This window comes from Pimephales promelas, chromosome 1 (assembly GCF_988280905.1).
Source record: "Pimephales promelas chromosome 1, fPimPro1.hap1.1, whole genome shotgun sequence".
NCBI classification, from domain to species: Eukaryota; Metazoa; Chordata; class Actinopteri; order Cypriniformes; family Leuciscidae; genus Pimephales; species Pimephales promelas.
Window position 1 is genome coordinate 21,212,269 of NC_142769.1, and position 24,019 is coordinate 21,236,287.

Consider the following 24,019-nt stretch of genomic DNA (forward strand, 5'->3'; position numbering starts at 1 on the left):
CTTTTTACTCCAATGCCGAAAATAGTTCAGAGCAAAGCCAAAGTAAGACAGTAAGATGAACTACAGTATCACACACCTTCAAGCAACATAGCAAAGGCTAAATTTGCATACTTTCTGAGGAGGTATTTCTTTTGAGTGGGTTTTTAATCAGTGGTTTAAAAAAGGACGCTCTACATAGAGTACAACAGGGCCTGTCCACTTTTTTAGTGGCCTTGGTTCCTCTATATCTTCCACATTTTCTCATTGGGATTTACAAAAAAAGTATTTGTTAAATTGTTAAGCCATGAACCAAACTGACCAGTAACAGGATGAATCAAGTAGAATTTGAAAACTGGGCAAACAGCAACAGCAAATAACTGCCTGCCATGAAGCATTGCAAATTACATGTGAAAACAGTGTAGTTGTGTAGTGAGAATGTACGGTTACGGACTCGATTACATCGTTCGCAGTGTTTTTTTCAATTCCACCATGGGAAAAACAATTCGATTTTTACTTTCGGAACCTGACTGCACTAGTCTGAATGCTTAGCATACATGTGTCATGTTGTCATTGTCATGTGACTTACTGTACGTTCACGACGCCGCCGACTTGAGCGTCAAAGAAGCTCTGGCCGCTCTGCAAGGACGCTTGTCAAAAAGCACGGGGAAGCTTGACGCTTTGGGCGCTTTGAACGCTCTCATGTAGCTGGGGGAAGAGAAGTGTCACAACATGAAATGTAATAAACAGAAAAAACAAGCAATACATTGAAGAAACCTTTTATAATGACAGCATTTTTAGAACCGTTTTGGTCACATTTGGTCAGGGAAAAAACTAATAATTAGATATTATTATTATTATTATTTGCATTGGTGCAATTGGTCAAATCGTTGTCACCGTGAGCAAATGAATTGCATTCCCGCTTAAAACGAGCATTCGTAAATTTTTCAAATAAAAGTTGCGCAATTGTGTATCACTGGATCATCATGGAAAATCGCGAAGTTGTTGCGTTTGGTGCTGCTTTACTGTATTTGCGGAGAAGACGTCACCCAGGCAGCAAACTGACATTGAATCAACGTGGAAATGACGTCTCTCATGACATTGAAACAACGTTGATTTTGCTCATCGAATTAACGTTGAACCAACCCCAGATAGCAGACTGACATTGAATCAACGTGGAAATATGACATCGAAACAACGTTGATCTGACATTGTTTTGCTCATCGAAGAACCAACGTCAGACGCGTCATTCTTTCAAAACTAACGGAAAATCAACTTGAAATCAACGCGTTGTTTCAACGTTATGAAAGCAAACCAATTTTCGATTTTCATTTAGCTTTGAAGAATGTTGCGTCTGACGTTGGTTCAACGTTAATTCGATGAGCAAAATCAACGTTGTTTCAATGTCATGAGAGACGTCGTTTCCACGTTGATTCAATGTCAGTTTGCTGTCTGGGACGTCAGACGCGGCATTCTTCAAAGCTAAATGAAAATCGAAAATTGGTTTGCTTTCATAACGTTGAAACAACGCGTTGATTTCAAGTTGATTTTCCGTTAGTTTTGAAAGAATGACGCGTCTGACGTTGGTTCAACGTTAATTCGATGAGCAAAACAATGTTAGATCAACGTTGTTTCGATGTCATATTTCCACGTTGATTCAATGTCAGTTTGCTATCTGGATTCGGAGATTTTGGGTTCATGACACTGTAAGCAAACAACGTCATATATCATATGAGAGGAAACCCAGCAGCAGCGATTATCAGCTTCTCCTCCATTTTTTCGGAAGTAATGTTTTGGTGGGAACGAAAGTTTACATTGTATGTTTCTCCGGAATCAGCCAGAGTGAAGGACGTCTTTATTCTGATTGGTTGCTGGCATTTGCCGCTGCGTGTCGCTGAACCGCGTCATAGCTCATTACCATAAAGTTGAGCTTCTTTCAACTTTCAGAGGACGCTTAAAATGGCCAAAACGTGACGCCGAGGAATTTGAATGAATGACTTCCTTCCGCTTTGGAAGCTCAAGTCGGCGGCGGTGTGAACGTACAGTTACAGTATCACTTTGCTGCTATTTACAACTTGCCCAGGGCCTCATGGGATATTAAAGTCCCCGTGAAATCAAAATTGAACCTATTTACTTTGTTAGCGCATATTACTAGTCTTGTGGTGAACAATTAATCCGTGCAAGTGAATATATATTAAAAAAATGTTTTACCTTAGTAATCTTTAATCAAAATCTGAAAAGTTACTTCCGGTCTGGAACGGTTTCTTTTTCTGATGACGTAGGTTTCACAGTTTTGGGTGGGGAAACGCTTAACCACTCCCCTCAAACCGTTAGTTTGCTATGAGCGAGAGATGGAGAGGAGGAGCGCTAGAGTAAAACCCTGCCCTCTGTTCAATATTCCGTTTCACTTGGAAATACGTCACAGCCCTGGAGAAAAATCGTTTGCAACTTCCGGTTCACGGGGACTTTAAAGTGTCCATCGGATGAAAACTGTTAATTCTGAAATACATTTTTTTCCCCATTATAGAATATAATAAAGAGCATTTGGATGCATCCGTGTTTTTCCCCCTCAAATAGTGTTTTTGAACAAATCGATTGAGTCAGTGATTCAATGACTCACTAATAAAGACAATGGCGGTGTTCAAAATTGCATATTGTCTTGAGGAGGTTTATTTTGAAAAAGTCATTATATGCCAAAAAAGCATGTTCTACATACCATTAATGTAATCTGTACAAAATATATTAGTCATTGTTGTTTGACCCACTGGCATCACTTCAACGCCCTTCACAAATCCTCTCACATGGCCTACAGATCACGATACAGCACTTTCCTTATTGCTTTTATAAAACGGTTACCACACAATAAAAATATGAAAGTAAAAAAAATGTATTCGTGAAACTTTCATGAAATAAAATCGCTAAAAACCTTCCTTCCGCTAGAAAAAAAAAGTCCCTGACCGTGAACAGCAACAACGTTCCAATGTGTAATGTGCATGAAAGCTGAAATAAAAAAAACATAGAACCGCAGTGTTGCACAGTGATAAATAGAACCGTTGGTTGAAGCGGTCATAGCCGTGTCTTATCATGAATGAAGCACAGCTATAGAGTGCCGAAGTTACGACGTCACTCTGTAGGCCAAAACGCGGAAGTGAGATAGCATTTTAGCACTACGGTTCCCTCGCTCTAAAGTCTATGGGATTTTTGAACGGGTTTTTGTTAAATCGCCTGAAATAAGGTCTGTGGAGAACAAAGCCTCTAAATATTTTCACGTTTTGATCTATGACATAGAACACACAGTTATAATCTGCAACTTTATTTTGTCTGTTTGTGTTTTTAAAAGATTATCTTGATAGACAAAACGTGTAAGGGTCACAACTCTTTGTTAATTTTTTTTGCGATTTTCCAAAAATCTATGGGGAAAATGCATAGCTTTTCGACCGAGGGAACCCATATGTGCTGCGCTAGCTTCCGAGTTGTCCTACAAAGTGACGTCATCACTTCAGCACTCTATTGACCAATCAGAATCAAGGATTGGAATTTGGAACTAACCATTTTATAAACATATAGTAGAGAAGTATGTGATTTCAGATGCAGCTAATCTTCTCATCCGCTATCGACAGTCTGTAAGCTAAATTGGAAATTAAACAGCAAGTATAGAATATGCTCTTTAACATGATAAAGTAACCTACTGCATTAGACATTCATGAATGGGTCTATGCTATTTTGATGACAACATTAGGTTTAACCATGATATTTGGACCTGGCATTTCACATCAATTGCATCCTATGCCAATGAAGGTGTAAGGTGCCAGACACAGTGGATTAATCCATGTATGTTAGAAAGCAATGCCAAAAAAGCTTACATTTAAATACTGAGAATCCAATTAAGAGTGTCCTTATGGCGGAACAAGAGTGGATGACATGGCCACTGTGTGTATAAGGACGGCACCATGCCCAGACATTACTATGAATGTGGGTGGATTTCTGCAGTGGTCTGAGCTCCTTAAGGAGATAATAGTTTCCCAGTTTAAGTGTCTTGCTACATGCTCATGGGCAAATAAGCTCGGAGTTTCTGGGAAAGTAGTCCACCCCCCCACCGAAAAGTCCACTTGCAATGGTCAGTTATCCGCTTTAATTTCCCCAAGCTACTTACCGACACTGCTTACTGGCATGAGCATGCTGAATGCACCAAGACGTATCTGGGATAGGGTGGGGTGGACCGTGGGGTGGGGTGGGGTGGGGGAGGGGTGTTATGGTGTGCTTATCTGACTGAAGTCTATCAAGTTAAACTACAATTCAGAAAGTGTAGGAAAAAAAAACTCTTTCTGCACGAGATATTATTTTTTTCACAATGGACAATGTTGGACATCGCCCAACAGTTTTGGTGCCTGATTATTCCCTAAATGTACTAAGGTTCCCTTTTCATTTTGAAATTTCATTTGGCCTGCTGGAAATATCATAATATCAAATGTTATCATTTAAGTAATCGTCCAGCACCCAGTTGAGATTGTGAGCAGATTTGGTAATATTAATTTCACACACACAGTTAGACATTCATGTCTAGACAAAAAACATATAGGCCTATATACACTCACCGGCCACTTTATTAGGTACACCTGTCCAACTGCGCGTTAACACTTCATTTCTAAGCAGCCAATCACATGGCGGCAACTCAGTGCATTTAGGCATGTAGACATGGTCAAGACAATCTCCTGCAGTTCAAACCGAGCATCAGTATGGGGAAGAAAGGTGATTTGAGTGACTTTGAACGTGGCATGATTGTTGGTGCCAGAAGGGCTGGTCTGAGTATTTCAGAAACTGCTAATCTACTGGGATTTTCACGCACAACCATCTCTAGGGTTTACAGAGAATGGTCCGAAAAAGAAAAAACATCCAATGAGCGGCAGTTCTGTGGGCGGAAATGCCTTGTTGATGCCAGAGGTCAGAGGAGAATGGCCAGACTGGTTCGAGCTGATAGAAGGGCAACAGTGACTCAAATAACCACCCGTTACAACCAAGGTGGGCAGAAGAGCATCTCTGAACGCACAGTACGTCGAACTTTGAGGCAGATGGGCTACAGCAGAAGAAGACCACACCGGGTGCCACTCCTTTCAGCTAAGAACAGGAAACTGAGGCTACAATTTGCACAAGCTCATCGAAATTGGACAATAGAAGATTGGAAAAACGTTGCCTGGTCTGATGAGTCTCGATTTCTGCTGCGACATTCGGATGGTAGGATCAAAATTTGGCGTCTACAACATGAAAGCATGGATCCATCCTGCCTTGTATCAACGGTTCAGGCTGGTGGTGGTGGTGTCATGGTGTGGGGAATACTTTCTTGGCACTCTTTGGGCCCCTTGGTACCAATTGAGCATCGTTGCAACGCCACAGCCTACCTGAGTATTGTTGCTGACCATGTCCATCCCTTTATGACCACAATGTACCCAACTTCTGATGGCTACTTTCAGCAGGATAATGCGCCATGTCATAAAGCTGGAATCATCTCAGACTGGTTTCTTGAACATGACAATGAGTTCGCTGTACTCAAATGGCCTCCACAGTCACCAGATCTCAATCCAATAGAGCATCTTTGGGATGTGGTGGAACGGGAGATTCGCATCATGGATGTGCAGCCGACAAATCTGCGGCAACTGTGTGATGCCATCATGTCAATATGGACCAAACTCCCTGAGGAATGCTTCCAGCACCTTGTTGAATCTATGCCACGAAGAATTGAGGCAGTTCTAAAGGCAAAAGGGGGTCCAACCCGTTACTAGCATGGGGTACCTAATAAAGTGGCCGGTGAGTGTATGTGTACATTACTTACACATTGTAATTGGTTACTGATTACAATTACATGACACAGATTGTAGTTAGTAACATAATTACATATTTAAGGTAATATAATCTCACTACTGAGTAGTAATAGCGTACCAAATTGACATAAAAATATAAAAAGAAATATATTATTATTATTTGCCTGCATGTCATGTCACCATTAACCGACATCAGAGAACCATGGACTTCATTTATTTATTTATTTATTGAACAATTTTATTATTGACCTAACTTACAAATTAAAATCTCAGGGGGTACTTCAATTAAATATATTAGGTCAAAGAAACTGAAGCTGACAAAAAAGTTGGGGAATCCCTGCATTGCATGTAAATATGAAATGATGTGAATTTGTACATTTTAATGTGTTTGTAAGACAAACGCCTTCCAAAGACATTAATGCATGGTTGAATAAGTCAGTGATAATTCAAATAATAATTAATGTGTTAATCAGGAGTTGATTAGATATGCAAATTTTAGAAAACACTTGTTGAAAGTGAAATGATTTCTGTAAATCCAGTGATCACTTGCTGTGTGTTTTTCTCCGTTTTCACTGATAGTCAAATGACCTGGAAAACCTTCTGAACGTATACAAACAGTATGTGTTTTTAGAAAGGAAAATTTAGAAGATAAAGTAGTAGGGAGAATGAATGAATTATGAATATCTGACTGCCAAAAATTGAGAACCACTATTATTGCATTATATAATAATATTAAACCATTTCAAACATTGCCAAATTCTCCTAAGAGTTTCTGTCTTCACTATACTCCTGGCAAATATGTCAATGTAATGTTAAAGCTCAATGTTACCGAAGCAAACAATCCATTTCAACAATGGTGGACCTTTTTTTTTTTCATTCACAGGCATTCAGACAGAAAACAAATGGAACTGAAACGTGTTACAGGAACATTTTTTATTGCAATAGCTCTATTGAAAGCAAAAAAAGATAAATACAAACACTAAGCAATGCTCAAATGATTTGCCTGTTTTCAGTCTCATTTTCCCACCAGAGGAAAAAGGAAAGTCCATCAACTGCAGAAAAAAAAAGGAAAAAAAAAGAAGAAAAAAAAAAGCATCAGTATGTACACACATGGACACAAACATAAAAAGTTTTTCCTTTTTTTGAATTTTCTCCGACTCCATCGGACCTCACACCTGAACTTTGCCATCGGTCAAGCATAGACTTCAAAAACAATAGCGAACAGAAGACAAGTGTACCAAAACATACTAATGAGGTTCGACAAATACACGAAAACTGACACAAACTTCCTGTCTCGTTGACTTTGAAAGGATACCAAATGAAAGATGCCTTTCATAAAACATTCCAAAAGAAAAGATCGGAGCTATTAAAACAATAACAAACAATTTGGGGGGGAAACATATTAATGCTGCACCACTGCACATCTGTACTAATCAATAAAAATCATGGCAAAAAGCAGTCAGCTTGATCACATACATTAGCAAAAGGCTGATATCAAATACATTTATGTGGCTGATTTAAAGCTTTTATGTTCAAAAATAATTTGTTTCAGTGTAACTCTTAGAGATCATTCTCACAATTACAAATGTTATGCTGACATTAGCCAGAAAAAAGACTAACCTGTACCCTTTTTTTAATGCCAACGTCCCATTTACCACAGAGGCAATTTTGGGTTTTAGATATACTTTTGGACATTGAGCAAAACCTTGTTTTTTCACAGAACCACAACTGAGCTTCAATGGCCAATCTGTGCTAGTTAAGACTTTGGTAAATCCACGACGAATGAATCCTTTCACCAGACGACAAAATTCACTTTCGTACCATTGACAGAATAACAATGAAGACCGTATCGTACAGTTTTTTCTTTTTCTTTGTCACGACAAGTTTCACATTTTATTTTGTCTTTTAAAACAGTGTGTCGCAACTGGTAGCAAGCTAATGGCTGTACCTAAAGTTTGAACCAGATGGAGTAGTGTGCATATCAAAAATATTAAAGAAAAACACACAAATCAGTTTGATAAACTGTACCGCTTCTTCACTTCCTGATCAAAACAGGACATAACGCAATACTGAGAGAAGAGTATCATGGAACAAAAAACTGATTGGTAATACTAAAATATTGAATATTATTCATTATAAATAAGATATTAATGAAATGTTGAGGCTGTTTTAATGTCGTCTATTGAAGGAGATACTACGATCTCGCCAACAGCATGCATAAAGGTTTATACAGACAAAATTGAGCTTTCGTACCTTCATATTGTGCTGTTTGTTCACAAAGTTGAAGAGGCGCTCCCCTTACAGTTCATTTACTGTGGGTACCAAAACATAACTCGAGAACTAATTTATATTTATTGGGATGATATATAAATCACTAACTCTGTGCTCATCTGAGTGTCATTTTAGCAACGGCAGCAGATTTCACCAGGGGAGTCCCAGAATAGACCCTTCCTCTTCTCCTCCCTCTCTACAGCACACTTGGCAAAGAGGAGATGATGCTGGTCGTAAAATAAGTACGGGAACAGATACGAAAAGGCTAAGTCTGGGCTGCGCCACATGCCAAAAAGGCACGATGAAAAACACCTGTGTCCCTGCACTGGGTTAAGCAGACTGAAACGGCATGACTAGCCTGACACTCACAGATACTGAAGAACAGTGTTGATAGTACAAAAAAAGGATGTTTCTATGGTCCAAAACTGAAGATGTGCGTGAAACTTTAAGCGACGACCTAACGGAGACAGACATACGTTTAAAAAAAAAAAAAACACTACTGGTGTACAGTCACATCCCATCTGCAGTCTGTACCGTATCGATATATGATCTCTGTTAAGCAAACGGTAAACATAAACACTAAAATCTGTAATTGCACCTGAAATCTTTATGGGAAATAAATACAATTTGTACATCCGTGTGACGCTTGTAAACAGCATGCACCTGTCTAAACCAGACTTGTGGATTATGGTGTTGTTTATGCAGCGGATAAAAATCACAAAGCACTGAACTCATACAAGACAGAACGTATGGATGTGCTCTGAGACGGCACACAAACAAATAAAAATAACCATAAGTGTCCATTAAAACAAAACTCAGGATCCTTTTGCTGTCACAGGGTTGTGTGCTAGGGCTCGCACGTTAGCAGGCATCTCTGCAGGAGCTTGATGGGACAGTCCTTAGTCTGTAGTGAGAAAAAGAGAGAAAAGATTAACCCATGTACCATGTGAAGATGGGATACCATCCTTACCCTTCAATTAATCGTATCACTCAAGCCCCTTTTCCACCACAGCATTTTGAGAGCCGGAGCCAGTGCCTGCGCGCGAACCAGTTCTTTGCGTTTCGACAGCCAAAGAACCGGTTCTCGGCCAGGATAACTAGTTCCAAAGGGGCACCAACTCTTTGCTGGAGTCTGGACTAGAACCGTTCTTTTACCACGTCATGCTTACGCCAGGGGCTGGGGCGGGTTTAGATGTGTTTTCAGAAAATAAAAAACTTATCTGAAAATATTGCATATCAAACGAAAAGATTGAAAGACTTACATATTTCAATTGTTTTTAAACCCTTCTTGGTACACGTGTTAGAGATAATCCCAAAGTAATATGTTGTACTTGCAAGCGTTTCTAGCTAAGACGTATGGCGACGTACACAGTGACGTAACGATGTCGTTCCCTGGGCGCTCTAGTCAGTGGAAAAACAAACAGGTTCTGAAGTGGTTCGCAAGTTGAACCAACTTTGAACCAGCACCAGTTCCGAACCAGTTCTTTTTTTGGTGGAAAAGGGGTATCAGTGTATTGGGATGGTTCAGTGACGTGCCATATAGTGTTTAAAGGGTTAGTTCACCCAAAAATGACCTTATTTACTCACCCGCACGTCATTTTTTGAAAAAACAAATAATATTAAAAACCAAAGAGATTTGTCACCCCATTGAAAAGTCCATCCTTGCAGATCAAGCAATTGTGGTTGAGCTTCTGTTTGCCATATTTGATGTGCTCTACGTGCTCAATGTTTATGAACTTGTGAGCTAAAAAAGGTTGAAAGCAGAACTGTCCGTAATAAAACTCTACATTTAAATTTACTTGGAAGGCCATTTAGGCTACATTCACACTCATACATCAGCGTACAGTAACCGTTTACGTATTGTGAGAGACCCTTTTTCTTTATAGATTACTCTTCATACTCATCCTCTACCCAGTTTTTTTCCATGTCCTACCCGTCCTGTCAAACGATAACACAACATGCCCTTCACCTGTCATTGCCATCTTTATCCTGTAACAGCTCTGTTGAGCAGTGGGGTTGTACGGTGGCCTGCTTTGACCCTGATGTAAACAAACAGTGCCTTTGATAAAGGGCTTTGTCTAACCCAACAATGGTGGTGGGGGCACAATGCCACCGCTTTCAGAGCTCTCCGCACAGTGGCGTCTGGAGCGGCAGGAATGCCACTGGTTCATTGTTCAAGGGCAGGTCCGATGGGGTACCAAAGGTCACAGAGTTCCTCCCGACCTTACTGACAACCACAACCTGAGTTTACCAGGAGAAAATCCACTTAAAAGCACATCTACTGGAGTCCACATGGGTGTTGTCTTCTGTTTATTAGAAAAATGAGTCTTCTAGGTTTTTTTTAGGACAGACAGAAGTTGCCATCACTCCTGCCCACACACAAAGCAGTCCAAGATCAAGGGAACCAGTTTTAGAAGTTTAAGAATGTCCAGTTTTGGTCACCCAGATGTTACATATCAACCACCTTCATATAATCCATTATCTGATCAAGCCCAGGGCTCAACAAATATGTTAACATAATTAATTCATTACATTTATATAACGCTTTTCTCGGCACTCAAAGCACTTTACATAGAAGGGGGAATCTCCTCAAACACAACCAGTGTGCAGCATCCACCTGGATGATGCAATGGCAGCCATAGTGCGCCAGAAAGCCCAAAACACACCAGCTTACTGGTGGAGAGTGATGAAGCCAAGTGGTATGTATATATGATTAGGAGGCCATGATGGACAGAGGCCACTGGGAAAATATGGCCAGGGTTACACCCATACTCTTTCGAAAAACATTCAAAATAATTTGTTGACACCACATAATGTCTCATACAAAAGAACTATTTGACAGTATAGACTTCCCATCACTATACTGGGACATTAGGACCCACACAGACCACAGGGCGTCCCCCTGCCGGCCTTACTAACGGCCTTACTTACTGCTTTAAAATATAATTCCTGCGCTGGCAAAGCTGAATTGTCAGCATCATTATTCATTACTCCAGTCTTCAGTGTAACATTATCCTTTAGAAATTATTCTAATTCTAATAATTGTAATGCTGATTTGGTGCTCAAGAAAATAATACTTATTATCAATGTTAAACCAGTTGCTGCTTCCTATTTTTGTGGAAACACTATTAAAGTTTAAACATTTTTATAACATTATAAATGTCTTTACTCTCTTGTGATGAATTCAATGCATCCTTGCTGAATTAAAGTGTTTTTATGTTTAGCTTTTTATATTTATGCCTTTTCTAATTATTGGAATCTCATTTATGTTGGACTTGGCCTCATGACAGAACAAAAACTAAAAGAACTTTGAAAAAACATTCAGACTGAAATGGTGCCCTAGATGAGTTCACACATTACCAAACAACCACACTCACCTGTAGAAATCTATATACCTATCTACCTTTCTAGTGCTCCACCTTCATGTGAAAGTTTGTATTATGTAGAGAGAAGAAAGGTGAGAAGGATGGGGAGAAAGAGAGACAAATAAATACAACAGTAAAAGATACCAAGAAGACTAAGGGACTTCTTATCTAGATGCCTGTTTAAATCCATCCAAATCAGTCTTAAGTGCATGGCATAAAAATTTAGAAGATCAATGAATGTGACGATTTCAGTGGCATCGCATCATTGGCCCAAAGGGGAGAGTGACAGATCGGCCAACTAGCCCAGGGCCTGCATGCCCTAAGGAGAGAATGACAGCTTTCAGCTTCCAAAAGTTTTCAGTTTTTCCTGCCTTGGAGCAAACCACAATACAGTTTGCCAGGGAATATGGAACTAACCAGTGTTTCCAGATTGGGTGGGAAAAATTGGTTTGGGAAGGTGGTCGAAATTTGGGCTTGTTTGGGGTCAGATCAGCAGTTTTCAAACATCTAAATTGTATAGTCTAATTGGTTAATAAAACAAAACTCAAAAGTTTGCATGTACAGTACTCCATAAAATCAGTCAGTGTGACGTTACTAAACACACAGGCCAACCGCAGAGTCGGCTGACGTTGATGTCGTAGACGAGCATACACTCTAGCCAATCAGCGATCAGCAGGCAGACGTTATCATTCATGACTGATGCGTTTTTAGTGCGATAACTTGTAGCTGTGTATAGGTTTAATTGATTGCTTTACAAAAAGTGGCATAAATACACAGCAAGTTATCTAGTAAAGAGTGAGAGAGGGACCCAACTTGCCAAATGTGGATTACACCCGTGGTGACTCGAAGGCTCTTTAAAAAAAGGCCTATAACTAACTCTGACAGCACAGTTGAATTACTTAATTGAAATCAAATATGGGATGACTCCTGTCCATCGTCATGTGCACACTGTTGAATGTGAACGACACATTTTAGCTTTGGTGTGTGCATTAATGTCTGCTTATTCCGATCACCTGTATTGGGCACTTTTCGCACTTAAATTGACTTCTTACTGTTTACATTGAAAATGATGCATGTTTTTTTGCAAGGGTTTAAGTTATCGGTTAATTTCTTGATTGCCGTTTTGAAAGTTTCCACCAAGGCATTTTAATATTTGCAAATTCTCTTTAATGTCTTTGCCCTGTTTTGATCCGTTTTCCTGGGAATTTAATTTCATTTTATTTTATCAACATTATTTTGTTCCAAGGATATAAAAATGGTGCTTATCAACCTTAATTAAAAATAGCAATCAAATAATTTTGTCAGTTAAAGTTTTGGGCTGGAAATTATTGGCCCAATCTGGCAACACTGGCACTAACAACTTGAAAAATGAAACCCAAATTATACAAAAGGAATGATGAAAGTAATAGTCAAATAGGTTGTTGGAGCAGGGAACTAGCTGCATCTTCCACAGAGCATTTGCTTTAAAATCTACCCACCATTGTCACGCTAAACCCCACTATCAAAATGAACAAGATGCTCTTTTGCATACAATAAAAAATATCACTGGCTGTCACTGGTGCTTCCTCAAAAAACAATAATCTAAGACAGAAAAGGAAGACAACAAGAAGTTAACCCTACTCCTGCAAACAAACCACATTGACCATTTTTAATCTGAGCCTGTCCAGATTGGGTCGTTCATGTGTTATATATTAACCACCTTTGTGGAATCAAAGAGATCCCATTCAGTCATCCTCTGTCCTAAAAAGTGAACTGCAGCACAAGACCATCTGCGTCACTGCATGAACACCAAACACCATGTGCGTCACCACACACACATCACAAGCATACCATAGTGTGATACCACAGCAGGCCACCGCTATAAGTGGAACAATGACCAAACCACTGCTGCCTCCCTTTAATCTTGGCCTATTTTAGGAGTTGTTCTGCCAGCCAACGACAGTGGGATTGCCCCTGACCCCGCGGGAGTCTCTTCTTTCACTAGTAGATGAAACTACGAAAGGTGGCACTAACTCATACAGACGTCATTGGTCCAGAAGAACCGTGTTGGCATGGAGCGCTGATTTGTGTCATTAAGATCACCTTTGGTTTAGCGAGGTGCTCGGTTTCATTATGAAGAAAGGAGAATCAAATCAAATCAAGAAAGCAACAGGGATGCCATGTAAGCTCACAGCAAATGTAGTATGCTGACTTGTTTCACAAATAATTTGTCATTTTGCTTGCAGAGCAATTCACAACTCTATATGGCATGTTCTTGAGGAAAAGCATATGTAGTGTTGCACTCAAGGATGATTCAGATTAATTTAAACAGGCATCTAAAATAAGAGTCCCCACCACAATGTATGTGTTGTCGTCTCAGTATCTTTTAATGTTGAATTTATTTGTCTCTCTTTCTTGACATTCTTCTCTCTACATAATAAAAAAAAATTCCCATCCACAGGTGGAGCCATCATCACTGAAGTGATCTTGCACAAGAAAGGTATACAGTTAAGATAACAGCAATAATAATAATAATAATAATAATAATATAATACAATTTTAGTTATATAGCACATTTAAAAAAACAAACAAAAAAACTGGTGTTGACCAAAGCCAAGGAAACAAACAGTAAGACAGAAAGCACAATTAAATGGAAAAAACCTATGAACTAATAATGACATTCAAGATATCTATTGAAAGCAGTTGGAAAAAAAGATAAGATTTCAAAATGGATTTAAAAATTAACAAAAGTTTGGGCGGACCTGATGCAATCCGGTAGGCTATTCCATAACCTAGGGCCGATGACCGCAAAAGCACAAATCACCCCTTTTTTTAAGCCTAGTTCTAGGAACAGATAGTAGATCAGAGTCCCCCGATCTGAGTGATCTTGACTGTGAGGGCGGATGTAATAGTTCAGATAGGTATGGAGTCTAGTTCTGCACAGACTTAAAAACAAATAACAAAACTTTAAAATCAATTCTGTAATTAACTGGTAGCCAAAGAAGAGAGATCAAAACCGGTGCAATGCATTCACTTTTACACTTCCCTTTGAAGAGCCTTGCTGCGGCATTTTGAGCTAATTGCAAGCGTGTGATACACGTCTCAGGGGCACCAATATATAAAGAGTTACAATAATCCAATCGGGATGTTACAAATGCGTGCATATCAGTCTCAAAGTTCTTAGACAAAAAGGGCTTAACTCTGGCTAAAAGACAAAGATGATAAAAACAGGAATTATCTGTTTATCATATTTAAGGTTGTTATTAAACAAAAACCCCAGATTCCGAACACAGGTGGTATTGTATGGTAACAGCATTAGGAAATTAAAATCATGAGTAAATTTTAAAGGGATACTCCCCTTTTTTTGGAAATAGGCTCATTTTACAACTCCCCCAGAGTTAAACAGTTGAGTTTTACCGTTTTCGAATCAATTCAGCCGGTTTTTTGATATTTAGAAGAATATCAGTAACCAGACAGTTTCTGGTCTCATTGACTTCCATAGTATATTTTTTTTCCTACTATGGAAGTCAATGAGACCAGAAACTGTCTGGTTACTGATATTCTTCTAAATATCAGAAAATCGGCTGAATGCATTCGAAAACGGTGAAACTCAACTGTTTAACTCTGGGCCGGAGTTTTAGTTCATCCAAATAATCCGATATTGGCTTTAAAGCAAGCTTATCATCATGGTTCAAAGGCAAGTAAACATGTGTCATCACCATACATATGAAAAGACACCCCATTACAAAATACAACCCAAAAAGGGCATAAAAAGATTAAACGGGCCAAGAATAGAGCCCTGAGGGACGCCAGTACCAAATTGCATTTCAGATGCAGACAGAATAACACCTATTAGTTAAATATGAACAGAACCATTGTCGCACCCTGCTGCAAAAGCCCACACATGGTTCTAGACGTGATATGAGAATGTTGTGATCGACCAGGTCAAATGCAGAGCTAAGATCTAGCAAAACCGAAGCCCCAGATTGCCCGGAATTGGTATTGAGCATTACATCATTCAGAAGAGGGCCAATTCTGTGCTATAAGGATTATATATTAATAACATTTATAGTACTAAAATAAAAGGATTTCTGCATGAAATTGTGGTTGTTAGGGATGGGGAGAAAAAAAAATCGATTAACAAGTGAATAGCGATTCTATCTTCAACCGAAAAATTAACACTTATTGAGCAAGGATGCATTAGATTATCAAAAGTGACAGTAAAGATTCACAATGTTCCAAGATTTTTTTCAAATAAATGATGTTCTTTTGAATACTTTAAAAACGTATCAGTTTCCACAAAAATATTAAGCAGCACCACGGTATACAACATTGATAATTATAAGAGACGTTTCTTTAGTAATTTAGTATATTAGAATGATTTCGAAGACTGGAGTAATGATGCTGAAAATTCAACTTTGACATCATAGGAATAAATTACATATTAAAATTGAAAAGTTAGTTTGAATTATTAATATTTCACAATACTGCGTTTTTAATCAAATAAAGGCAGCCTTGGTGAAAATAAGATTTCTTTTAAAAACAAATTTACCAATCTCAAACAAGCATATTCTTGATCATATACAATTAACTTTATGTGTCAAAAGATCAACTAATAGTGATTGTGAGTTTTGCATGCAGATCATTTTATTTCATTGGTTGTCTGAAAGGAGGAACCAAGTGAGGGGGAAAAAAAATAAATCCACCAAAAAAGTTTGTGTCCATGTGGCCCACATTTTGAGGTACTTCAAAAAAGGGAAGAAAAATTTCATATTTATGGTTGAAATCAATAATACCTTGTTTAACTTTGCAATAAAATACAATACAGCAAAATAACACTTTTTAAACTGTATTGTAAGCAAGACCTTCATCTCATTTACATGACTCTTTACATTCATCCTCTACCCAGTTTTTTTCCATGTCCTACCCGTCCAGTCAAACGATAACACAACATGCCCTTCACCTGTCATTGCCATCTTTATCCTGTAACAGCTCTGGTGAGCAGTGGGGTTGTACGGTGGCCTGCTTTGACCCTGATGCACACACACAGTGCCTTTGATAAAGGGCTTTGTCTAACCCAACAATGGTGGTGGGGGCACAATGCCACCGCTTTCAGAGCTCTCCGCACAGCGGCGTCTGGAGCGGCAGGAATGCCACTGGTTCATTGTTCAAGGGCAGGTCCGATGGGGTACCAAAGGTCACAGAGTTTCTCCTGACCTTAGTGCAATCATTAACCTACAGTGACAACCACAACCTGACCACCACCCCTACCTGCACACAAGATTAAGGTGGCCATTTTTGGTGAGTCAAATGTTTTATATTAACCACCTCCCAAGAATAGATCTGAGCCATCCATCTTCTCAAACAGTCCTAAAAAAAGTGAACGGCATCTGCATGGGCCCCAAACCCCACACCAGTCAGACATTACGAGAACGCCATCAAGGCTGGGCAATAAAACGATAGCGATAATTATTGATTTATAATTGTCCTCGATTAAACGATAACAAGAGTTCAGTAAATGTTCAATATAACGAAACAACGCTACTCGTTTGAACGGTAGCATTGGCCACCATAGCACCAAATGGACCATTTACACCATTTATCCCATATTATACCACTTATGGCTCAAAGTTCAAACAGCAGCGCAACGTGAGCTTTATATACTAACAAAAGTATACATAGTATACATTTTCTATACATAGAAAACAGTTACAATTTACCATTGTATTGAGTATTGAATGTATGCTACTATGGAATACCAATGGTTTATTTAATACAATTAATAAAGCTCAAAAAGTCAGAATATTTACATTTGACCATATAAAAATTAGGTTGTTACAATTTAAGGATGTTACACCTGTACATCCTAACTCAAACTACTACTACTGTCAACTTAAGCAAGTATACTGTCAAATGTGGATTTCTAAGATGCAAAACATGTAATAGGATTAATAAGTCACAACACAAACCAGTTTCATGACTTGAAACCATTGTCACCTTTTAGCAGCAGGTATTGACTGATATGAAAACTTTTATCATGATTATTTTTTGGCCATATTGTCCAGCCTTACATGTGTCACTTAGGGGAAACTATTGGCGCTATTCCACTACACAGTCCCAGCTCGACTCGGCTTGCCTTTGTTTGGTTTTACACTGTGTAAAAGTTGTACCTGTACCTGCTTTCGGGTACTTTTTTGTACCACCTCCGGCGAGGTTCTTAATGAGAAGGCGATACTAAAATGTCACGCGATAACAATTCCGACTGGTGATTGGTCAGAGAGAACCGTCACCGTTCACTGCGTCATCATTACACGCGCCAGATGGAGTATCCAGAATAACCCCGCCATGTTGAAATAGTTTGGCCAGATATAGTTACTAAACTTACTACTACTATTATTATGGCAACTAGGAAGAATACGCAGTGGTCAAATGAGGGGGTGCAGACTCTCCTTTGTTTGGTTCCCGAAGAGAGGATCCAGCGAGAGCTTGATGGGGCAAAAAGGAACGAAAGGCGTCACTATGACGACCGGGTACTATTTTTTGTTGGTACTGTCTGCAATGGAAAACAGAGCGAAAATCGAGCAGAGTTGAGTCGAGCTAGTACTGGTAATGGAAAAGCTCTAGCCTATTTAAGGGGCTCTTCTGCCAGCCAATGACAGTGAGATTTGTCCCCTGGCCATATGGGCGCCTCTTCTTTCACTAGTAGATGTACTTATGAAGGGTGGATGTCAATCGTGTAGGACTGCACTGTCACAGAGAGCCAAATCATGTGATTAAGACAGTGAAGCACCTCACCTAGACAGGAATGACCCACTAACATCAATCACAGCCAACCTGAATGTGGCAAACACAAATCACACACATGCACAAATCACCTTCTGTGGAAAGTTCTCTTAACGAAAACAGCTAAACTGCTGCAAGGCGCTCCGTTTCACCGTGGCGACTGGCCACATAATTCATGATACGAAAGGAAATTGGGTGGGACTTAAGCTTGCCTGAGCCACCTACAATATGCCAGGAAACAGTTTAAAAATAAGAGACAAGCAGGTAAATTAACTAAACTGTAAGCTGCAAAAGGAGGATGCATCTTTGCAAGAAGCAACTCTTTAATGCTAACTGTGCGGTCCATTAATGTACACTATTATTAAAAAGTTTTGGTGTGGGTATTTTTTTATGTTTTTGAAAGAAGTCAATGCACCCCCAAGTATGGAGGGATTATTGGGTCAGATTAAAAACAAAGTCTAAAACTAAAAGTCTAAATCGAAAAAAGAATTGGTATTTTGAATTGGGCATTTGGTCATTTAGCCATTTAGGATTTAGCATTGGGAATTTGGTATTTACGGAACCGTTTGCCACTGAAACACATTTCCGCGACAGTGGGGCTCGACAGCCTTAGTCAAACGGGTCGGCGCGTATGGTTGGGTTATGGAGAGTTCAGGTTACGGAGAGTTTGTGAGATAGTGGTTTTCTAACACCGACTCCCGTATAATGGAAATCATTATGAACATCAGCTATGCTAATTATTTCCAATCTGCCTCTCTGCTGTTATCTCGGGATGCTTGTCCCGAGAAAAATGGCGTTCGTCAGGTCCAGTTTTGTATCCAGCCTCTCACAGGGATTCGGATTCCCCAACGCCTGTGATGAGAAGACCAACGCCTGTAAAGAGACGACTCAACGGCTGCGATATGTTATGGCGCCGTTTTATACATAAAAAATATTTATATTTAATATTTATATATAAACAATATGAATGTAAGCCAGAGGAGAACTGGCCCCCGACTGAGCCTGGGTTCTCCCAAGGTTTTTTCTCCATCCAAATCTGATGGAGTTTTGGTTCCTTGCCACTGTCGCCTTGCTTTTGGCTTGCTTAGTTGGGGTTATTTAATATTTAACAATATTATTGATCTGTGTCGTTGTCGTACTACTTTCATGTTATCACTGTGAAGCTGCTTTGATAGAATCTGTATTGTGAAAAGCGCTATATAAATAAATGTGACTTGACTATTTAGGATTGGGCATTTGAGGATTATATGCAAATAAGGAGGCGTGGCCCAAATACTGGAGGCTGGATTTAAAATGGCTGGTGCACAGAGGCACCTTATGGAGAGTAGAGGGCGCTCACAGTGCTAAGGAAGGAGCACACTGTAATGAAACCAAACAGAGCTAGTGAACAGGGCTGGAGCAAGGACTATACTGTATAATATGATAACTTCAACTTAATGACAGTGTAACATGTATGTGGCCTCACACACAAAGTCACCAGTGAAAGGAGTCCTATCGGTCTGACAACGAGAAAGCACGTTCGGTGTTGTTAAAATGGACGAGGGAAAGGTGTTAGTCGAGGAATAAGCCTCTCCACTTTTACTGGAAGCCTTTTCTTATCCAAAACGTCCAGCGCTTGTCTCAACAAAGATGCTAGCTCTGGCTTTGCCATTTTTATTATGGCAGCTAATGTGGATGGCTGATTGTTTGCTGAATAGAAAGTTCAAAAGAACAGAGTTTATTTAAAATAGTATGCTTTTGCATCAATATTACCTTTACTGTCAATTTTGATCAATTTAATGCATCCTTTCTAGGGGTGTCACGATTCACCAAATCCTCGATTCGATTAAGTTTTCGATTCTAAAGTCACGATTCGATTCGATTCTCGATAAAAAAAAAAATTTAAAGCGCAGATTGCTATGCAATTTTTAAACTACACGTTTATGCATTATGCAATATAAATTTGTTCACAATGTACACTACACCAATGCCAAATTTAAAATATAACAAAAACAAGTAACATCATAAATGCAACAATAACTTTATGCGTTCGACATGGGATTTCGTAGCGCGGTTCTAAATGCCGAAATCCGGAGTTTTCCACCACCGAATAAGGTCGCATATCTGCAGCGATGAATACTCCTAAGGCGCTTGTAATTGCATTTGTACGAGTTGAGTTACTTGGAAGTTTAATTCCAAATGAAGACGGGAGAGTAGTTTGTACAGTTGTTGGTTTGACCGACAAATCTATATTTTTGTGCTATCTGCGGAGATGCGCAGCCATGTTAGTCGTGTTGCCAGAGGACGAATATGGTACACGCACATAGCAGAGCTTGCAAACTGTGGCTGTTTTGTCGACAACGCGAACGTTGTCAACATACGTGCAAATCCAAAATACCTCCACACCGGCGACTTCAGAGAAGCAGGAGGGTGTTCAAGTTCCGTTGATGAGCTGATGAGGGCTTTCAACAGGTGTTTTGTTTTCCGCACTGTGATGAGTCATTCATCATAAACGATCTGTTCATTGCCTCTGTCACGCTACAAATGAACAAAAGACTCGGAAGGTAAAGTAATTATTTGTTCTCTGTAAATTATTTTTCACTGCATTCATTATGTACATCTTCTTACTGTTCGGGGAATTTGCATGTTAATAGTATGACCTTTAAAGCCCCTGAAATGACTAGAAAAAAAGTTCAGTTAATTTTGATGAACGAGATTGAACAATTGAGTCAGTAAAACGGTCCGAACTTTCCATCACGGACGCGACATGGGGCGTGGCAGTATCGACGATACCATTTTTTATTTCGATTTCGATACCACTGAATTAATTTCGATCGATTTCGATTTAATATCGAAATCGTGACACCCCTTTCTGAATAAAAATCTTTATATTCATTCAAATTAATCCCTTGTAAATAACACAAAAAAAGTCATACTTTCAGTTATAATTAGCACAAACAGTAATATTTTCCCATAATGATTTTTTTGGGGACAAACTTGCATTCCTATTAAGTTACCAAATAAATTAGAAGTTCAACTTGTGTTTTGCTACACTGATGCTGGACTGAGGCATGTTACACATACACTGACTGAAGCTGAATCTAGGTGAAGCGAGTGAGAGAGACAGATAAATATATAGAGAGAGAGTGAAAAAGACAGAGACAGGACAGATAATAAAGTGTACCGCACAGGGGTTTATGATGTGGTTGCTAGGCAGGCACTGATTGGCCTTTGATGTAACCAGAACACTCCGGATATTAAATATAATAAACACTGGTCGAGTAAGTCATAAATACAATAATTAAGCAGGAAGAATCAGTGTGAGCATGTGTGTGTTTGTGCAAAAGACCCTCAAGCTCAGCACACCATGTTCTGGACTAAAACATTCCGGTCATCTCTCAACCCTAATTTGGGTCCATAGGTTTTTAAAAAGCTCATGTGATAGCCAGTGTATTACTCAACAGAACACCACTGCCACTGAACGTGTGCCAAACGCCATCATGCAAATATGCACTGTGCTCTAATTTACCCTGTTACCCCATTAACACATTGGCGAAATGTTTAAAAGGTTGATATACAAGGCTTAGGTGTCTATAGTTAAAGAAAATCCAGCATGGATCTACTAATGTTTGTGCACACAAACATGGGGTGAAGGTCTCTTTAGGGAGGGGAAGCTTGTTTGCTTGTGTATAGGGTCAAAGTTTCAGTCAGTCTTAACGTAGATCAGTAACTCAGTATACCAGTAAACTAATGGAGGTTGAACTCTAAAGGCTGATACGGACTCATCCAATATTGTTTGACTGACAAACAATATTGGTCCACAGCAATACGTCACCTCAAAATTGGCCCCTAAAATCTGTTCATGGTTAGGTGAACTCAAAACAGCCTAATTATACAGGTCTTCTTTAAGGCTACGTCCACATTAATCCGGATACACTTGAAAACGGCGATTACTAGTGTTAACCACACTAGCGTTTTCGGGCGTTTTCCGACGTTTCAGTGTGGATGAGAAACTTCTAAATTCACCTTACTGCGCATGCGTGAAACCTCACCAAGATGATACAGATGGAAAAATAAAGTTATCGTGCAATTTTTCTAATAGGATCATTTTATTTAGCAAAATATCTCACCATCACCAATGTATCCAGGTCAGTCACCATATGTTTGGTCTAAAACGCAACAGCTCTCCTGTATTGCCGCAGGACAGCAAATGTGAGTAAGTTACATTTTCTGTCATCTGTGCAGGACTGTGATATGAAGAGTGTGCAAAGTAACATATTTTAGCATCAGTGTAAAAGTCAATAGCACTTAACAGGCACAATACTGGTAAACATGAATATCTATTGCTACAACATGGACCACATGACTAAACTTGCGTCATAGTTTTCAAATACCTCCGGCGTCACAGTCCACACTACAACGTGAAAACAGCTTTTTCAAACTTATCCGCTTTGGAGAGACTAAGTCCAATCGGTCTCATTCACCATTATTCCAGTCTTCAGTGTCACATGATCCTTCAGAAATCATTCTAATATATGATGATTTACTGCTCAAAAAACATTATAAATGTCTCTTTTGATCAATATAATGTGTCTTTTAAATTATTAAGGTTAAGTACTAATAAAAAATAAATATACATATCTTACTGAACCTAAACTTCTAAATGGTAAGTTAAGTCATTTGCGTTTCAGTTAAGTCATTATAATTTTGCTGGTTAAAACCTCATTCTGACAAGAGAGTTTCTCTTATGTTTAGGCCATAACAGATAGCCAAAAACTTTAAAAAAAGATTTGTGAAAAGTAATTTTATACAATTAGGTATGTGTATAGTTGTTCTCATTCTTTCATATTCTTTGTAAAGCATAAAAGTGATATGCGTGTTTGAAAAAAATTTAACACAGGAAAAGGATCCGGTTACCAGCAGTCCTCATTTCCTGCAATAAGAGCAATACAGTTCAGCACATGCCATGGTCGTAAATAAGGTGGGCTCTCAAAATAACGCTGTAAATATAGGCATGTGTGATGTACAGAAGGACATGATGCCTCTTGAGCAGGACTTTAGCCCAGCATAGCTCTTTTCTCAGAGGACTGAGATCTCCCAACACAAATGCACTTTATTATACAACATTTAGACTCTTTTTGCATCCAAAAGTTGCTCTCAGTAATTTTGTCCATATTAAAAACTTGTACAAAAAGAAATAGTACGTTCAAATAAAACTATGGTTACTTAATTAAGATAAAGACTATAACCATGACACAGTGGAGCAATAAAAGCCGTTTTAAACTATATGGAGTGCGTCACTTCATGGGGTTCATATGCACATAATTATCTAAATAAGCGGAATTCCCAGGTAACTCCACAAGTATCCACATTTTCGCTCACAGGACAAACTAATCATGCCATCCCCACTAATAGCACATTTCAACACCTGAAATTGTGCCTAATAAAATTGCGCTAAATCTGATCCAAATATAATCAATTCAGCTAACTGAAGAAAAAAAAAAACATAATGTGATTGTGAAACATAATGATTCCAAGTAAACACTAAAATATAACAGTTACAGTGTTGAACTTGTAACTTTCACTTATTATTATATTAGCACATTGAGATCGATCAGACTGTAGCTCCAGCAGCAACATAGCCAATATAAGCAATTCTCAAAAAGGTTCACAAACAGACACTAACTAAAAATTACTATAGTATTTCCATGTTTTTAGACACAGAACCATGCAGGCATGTGTTTAGCTAAAAAAGAAGGAAACCCTTTGAAATCTGATAGCGCAAAACTAAAAACTAACAGCACGCTTTGGCTTTACTCTGAAACATGCAGCATATATACAAGCCACATC

General features: G+C 39.0%; 1 protein-coding gene across 1 annotated transcript in view; it reads right to left on the reverse strand.

The window, feature by feature from the left end:
- Positions 1–6,710: 6,710 nt before the first annotated feature.
- The window catches only part of irs4b (insulin receptor substrate 4b), a 29,087-nt gene continuing 11,778 nt past the window's right edge, over positions 6,711–24,019 (reverse strand). The window contains exon 2 of the mRNA XM_039668811.2: positions 6,711–8,967. Within this exon, the coding sequence (XP_039524745.2) occupies positions 8,963–8,967 (5 nt within the window). The 3' untranslated portion in view covers positions 6,711–8,962. The remainder of the gene's footprint in view (positions 8,968–24,019) is intronic.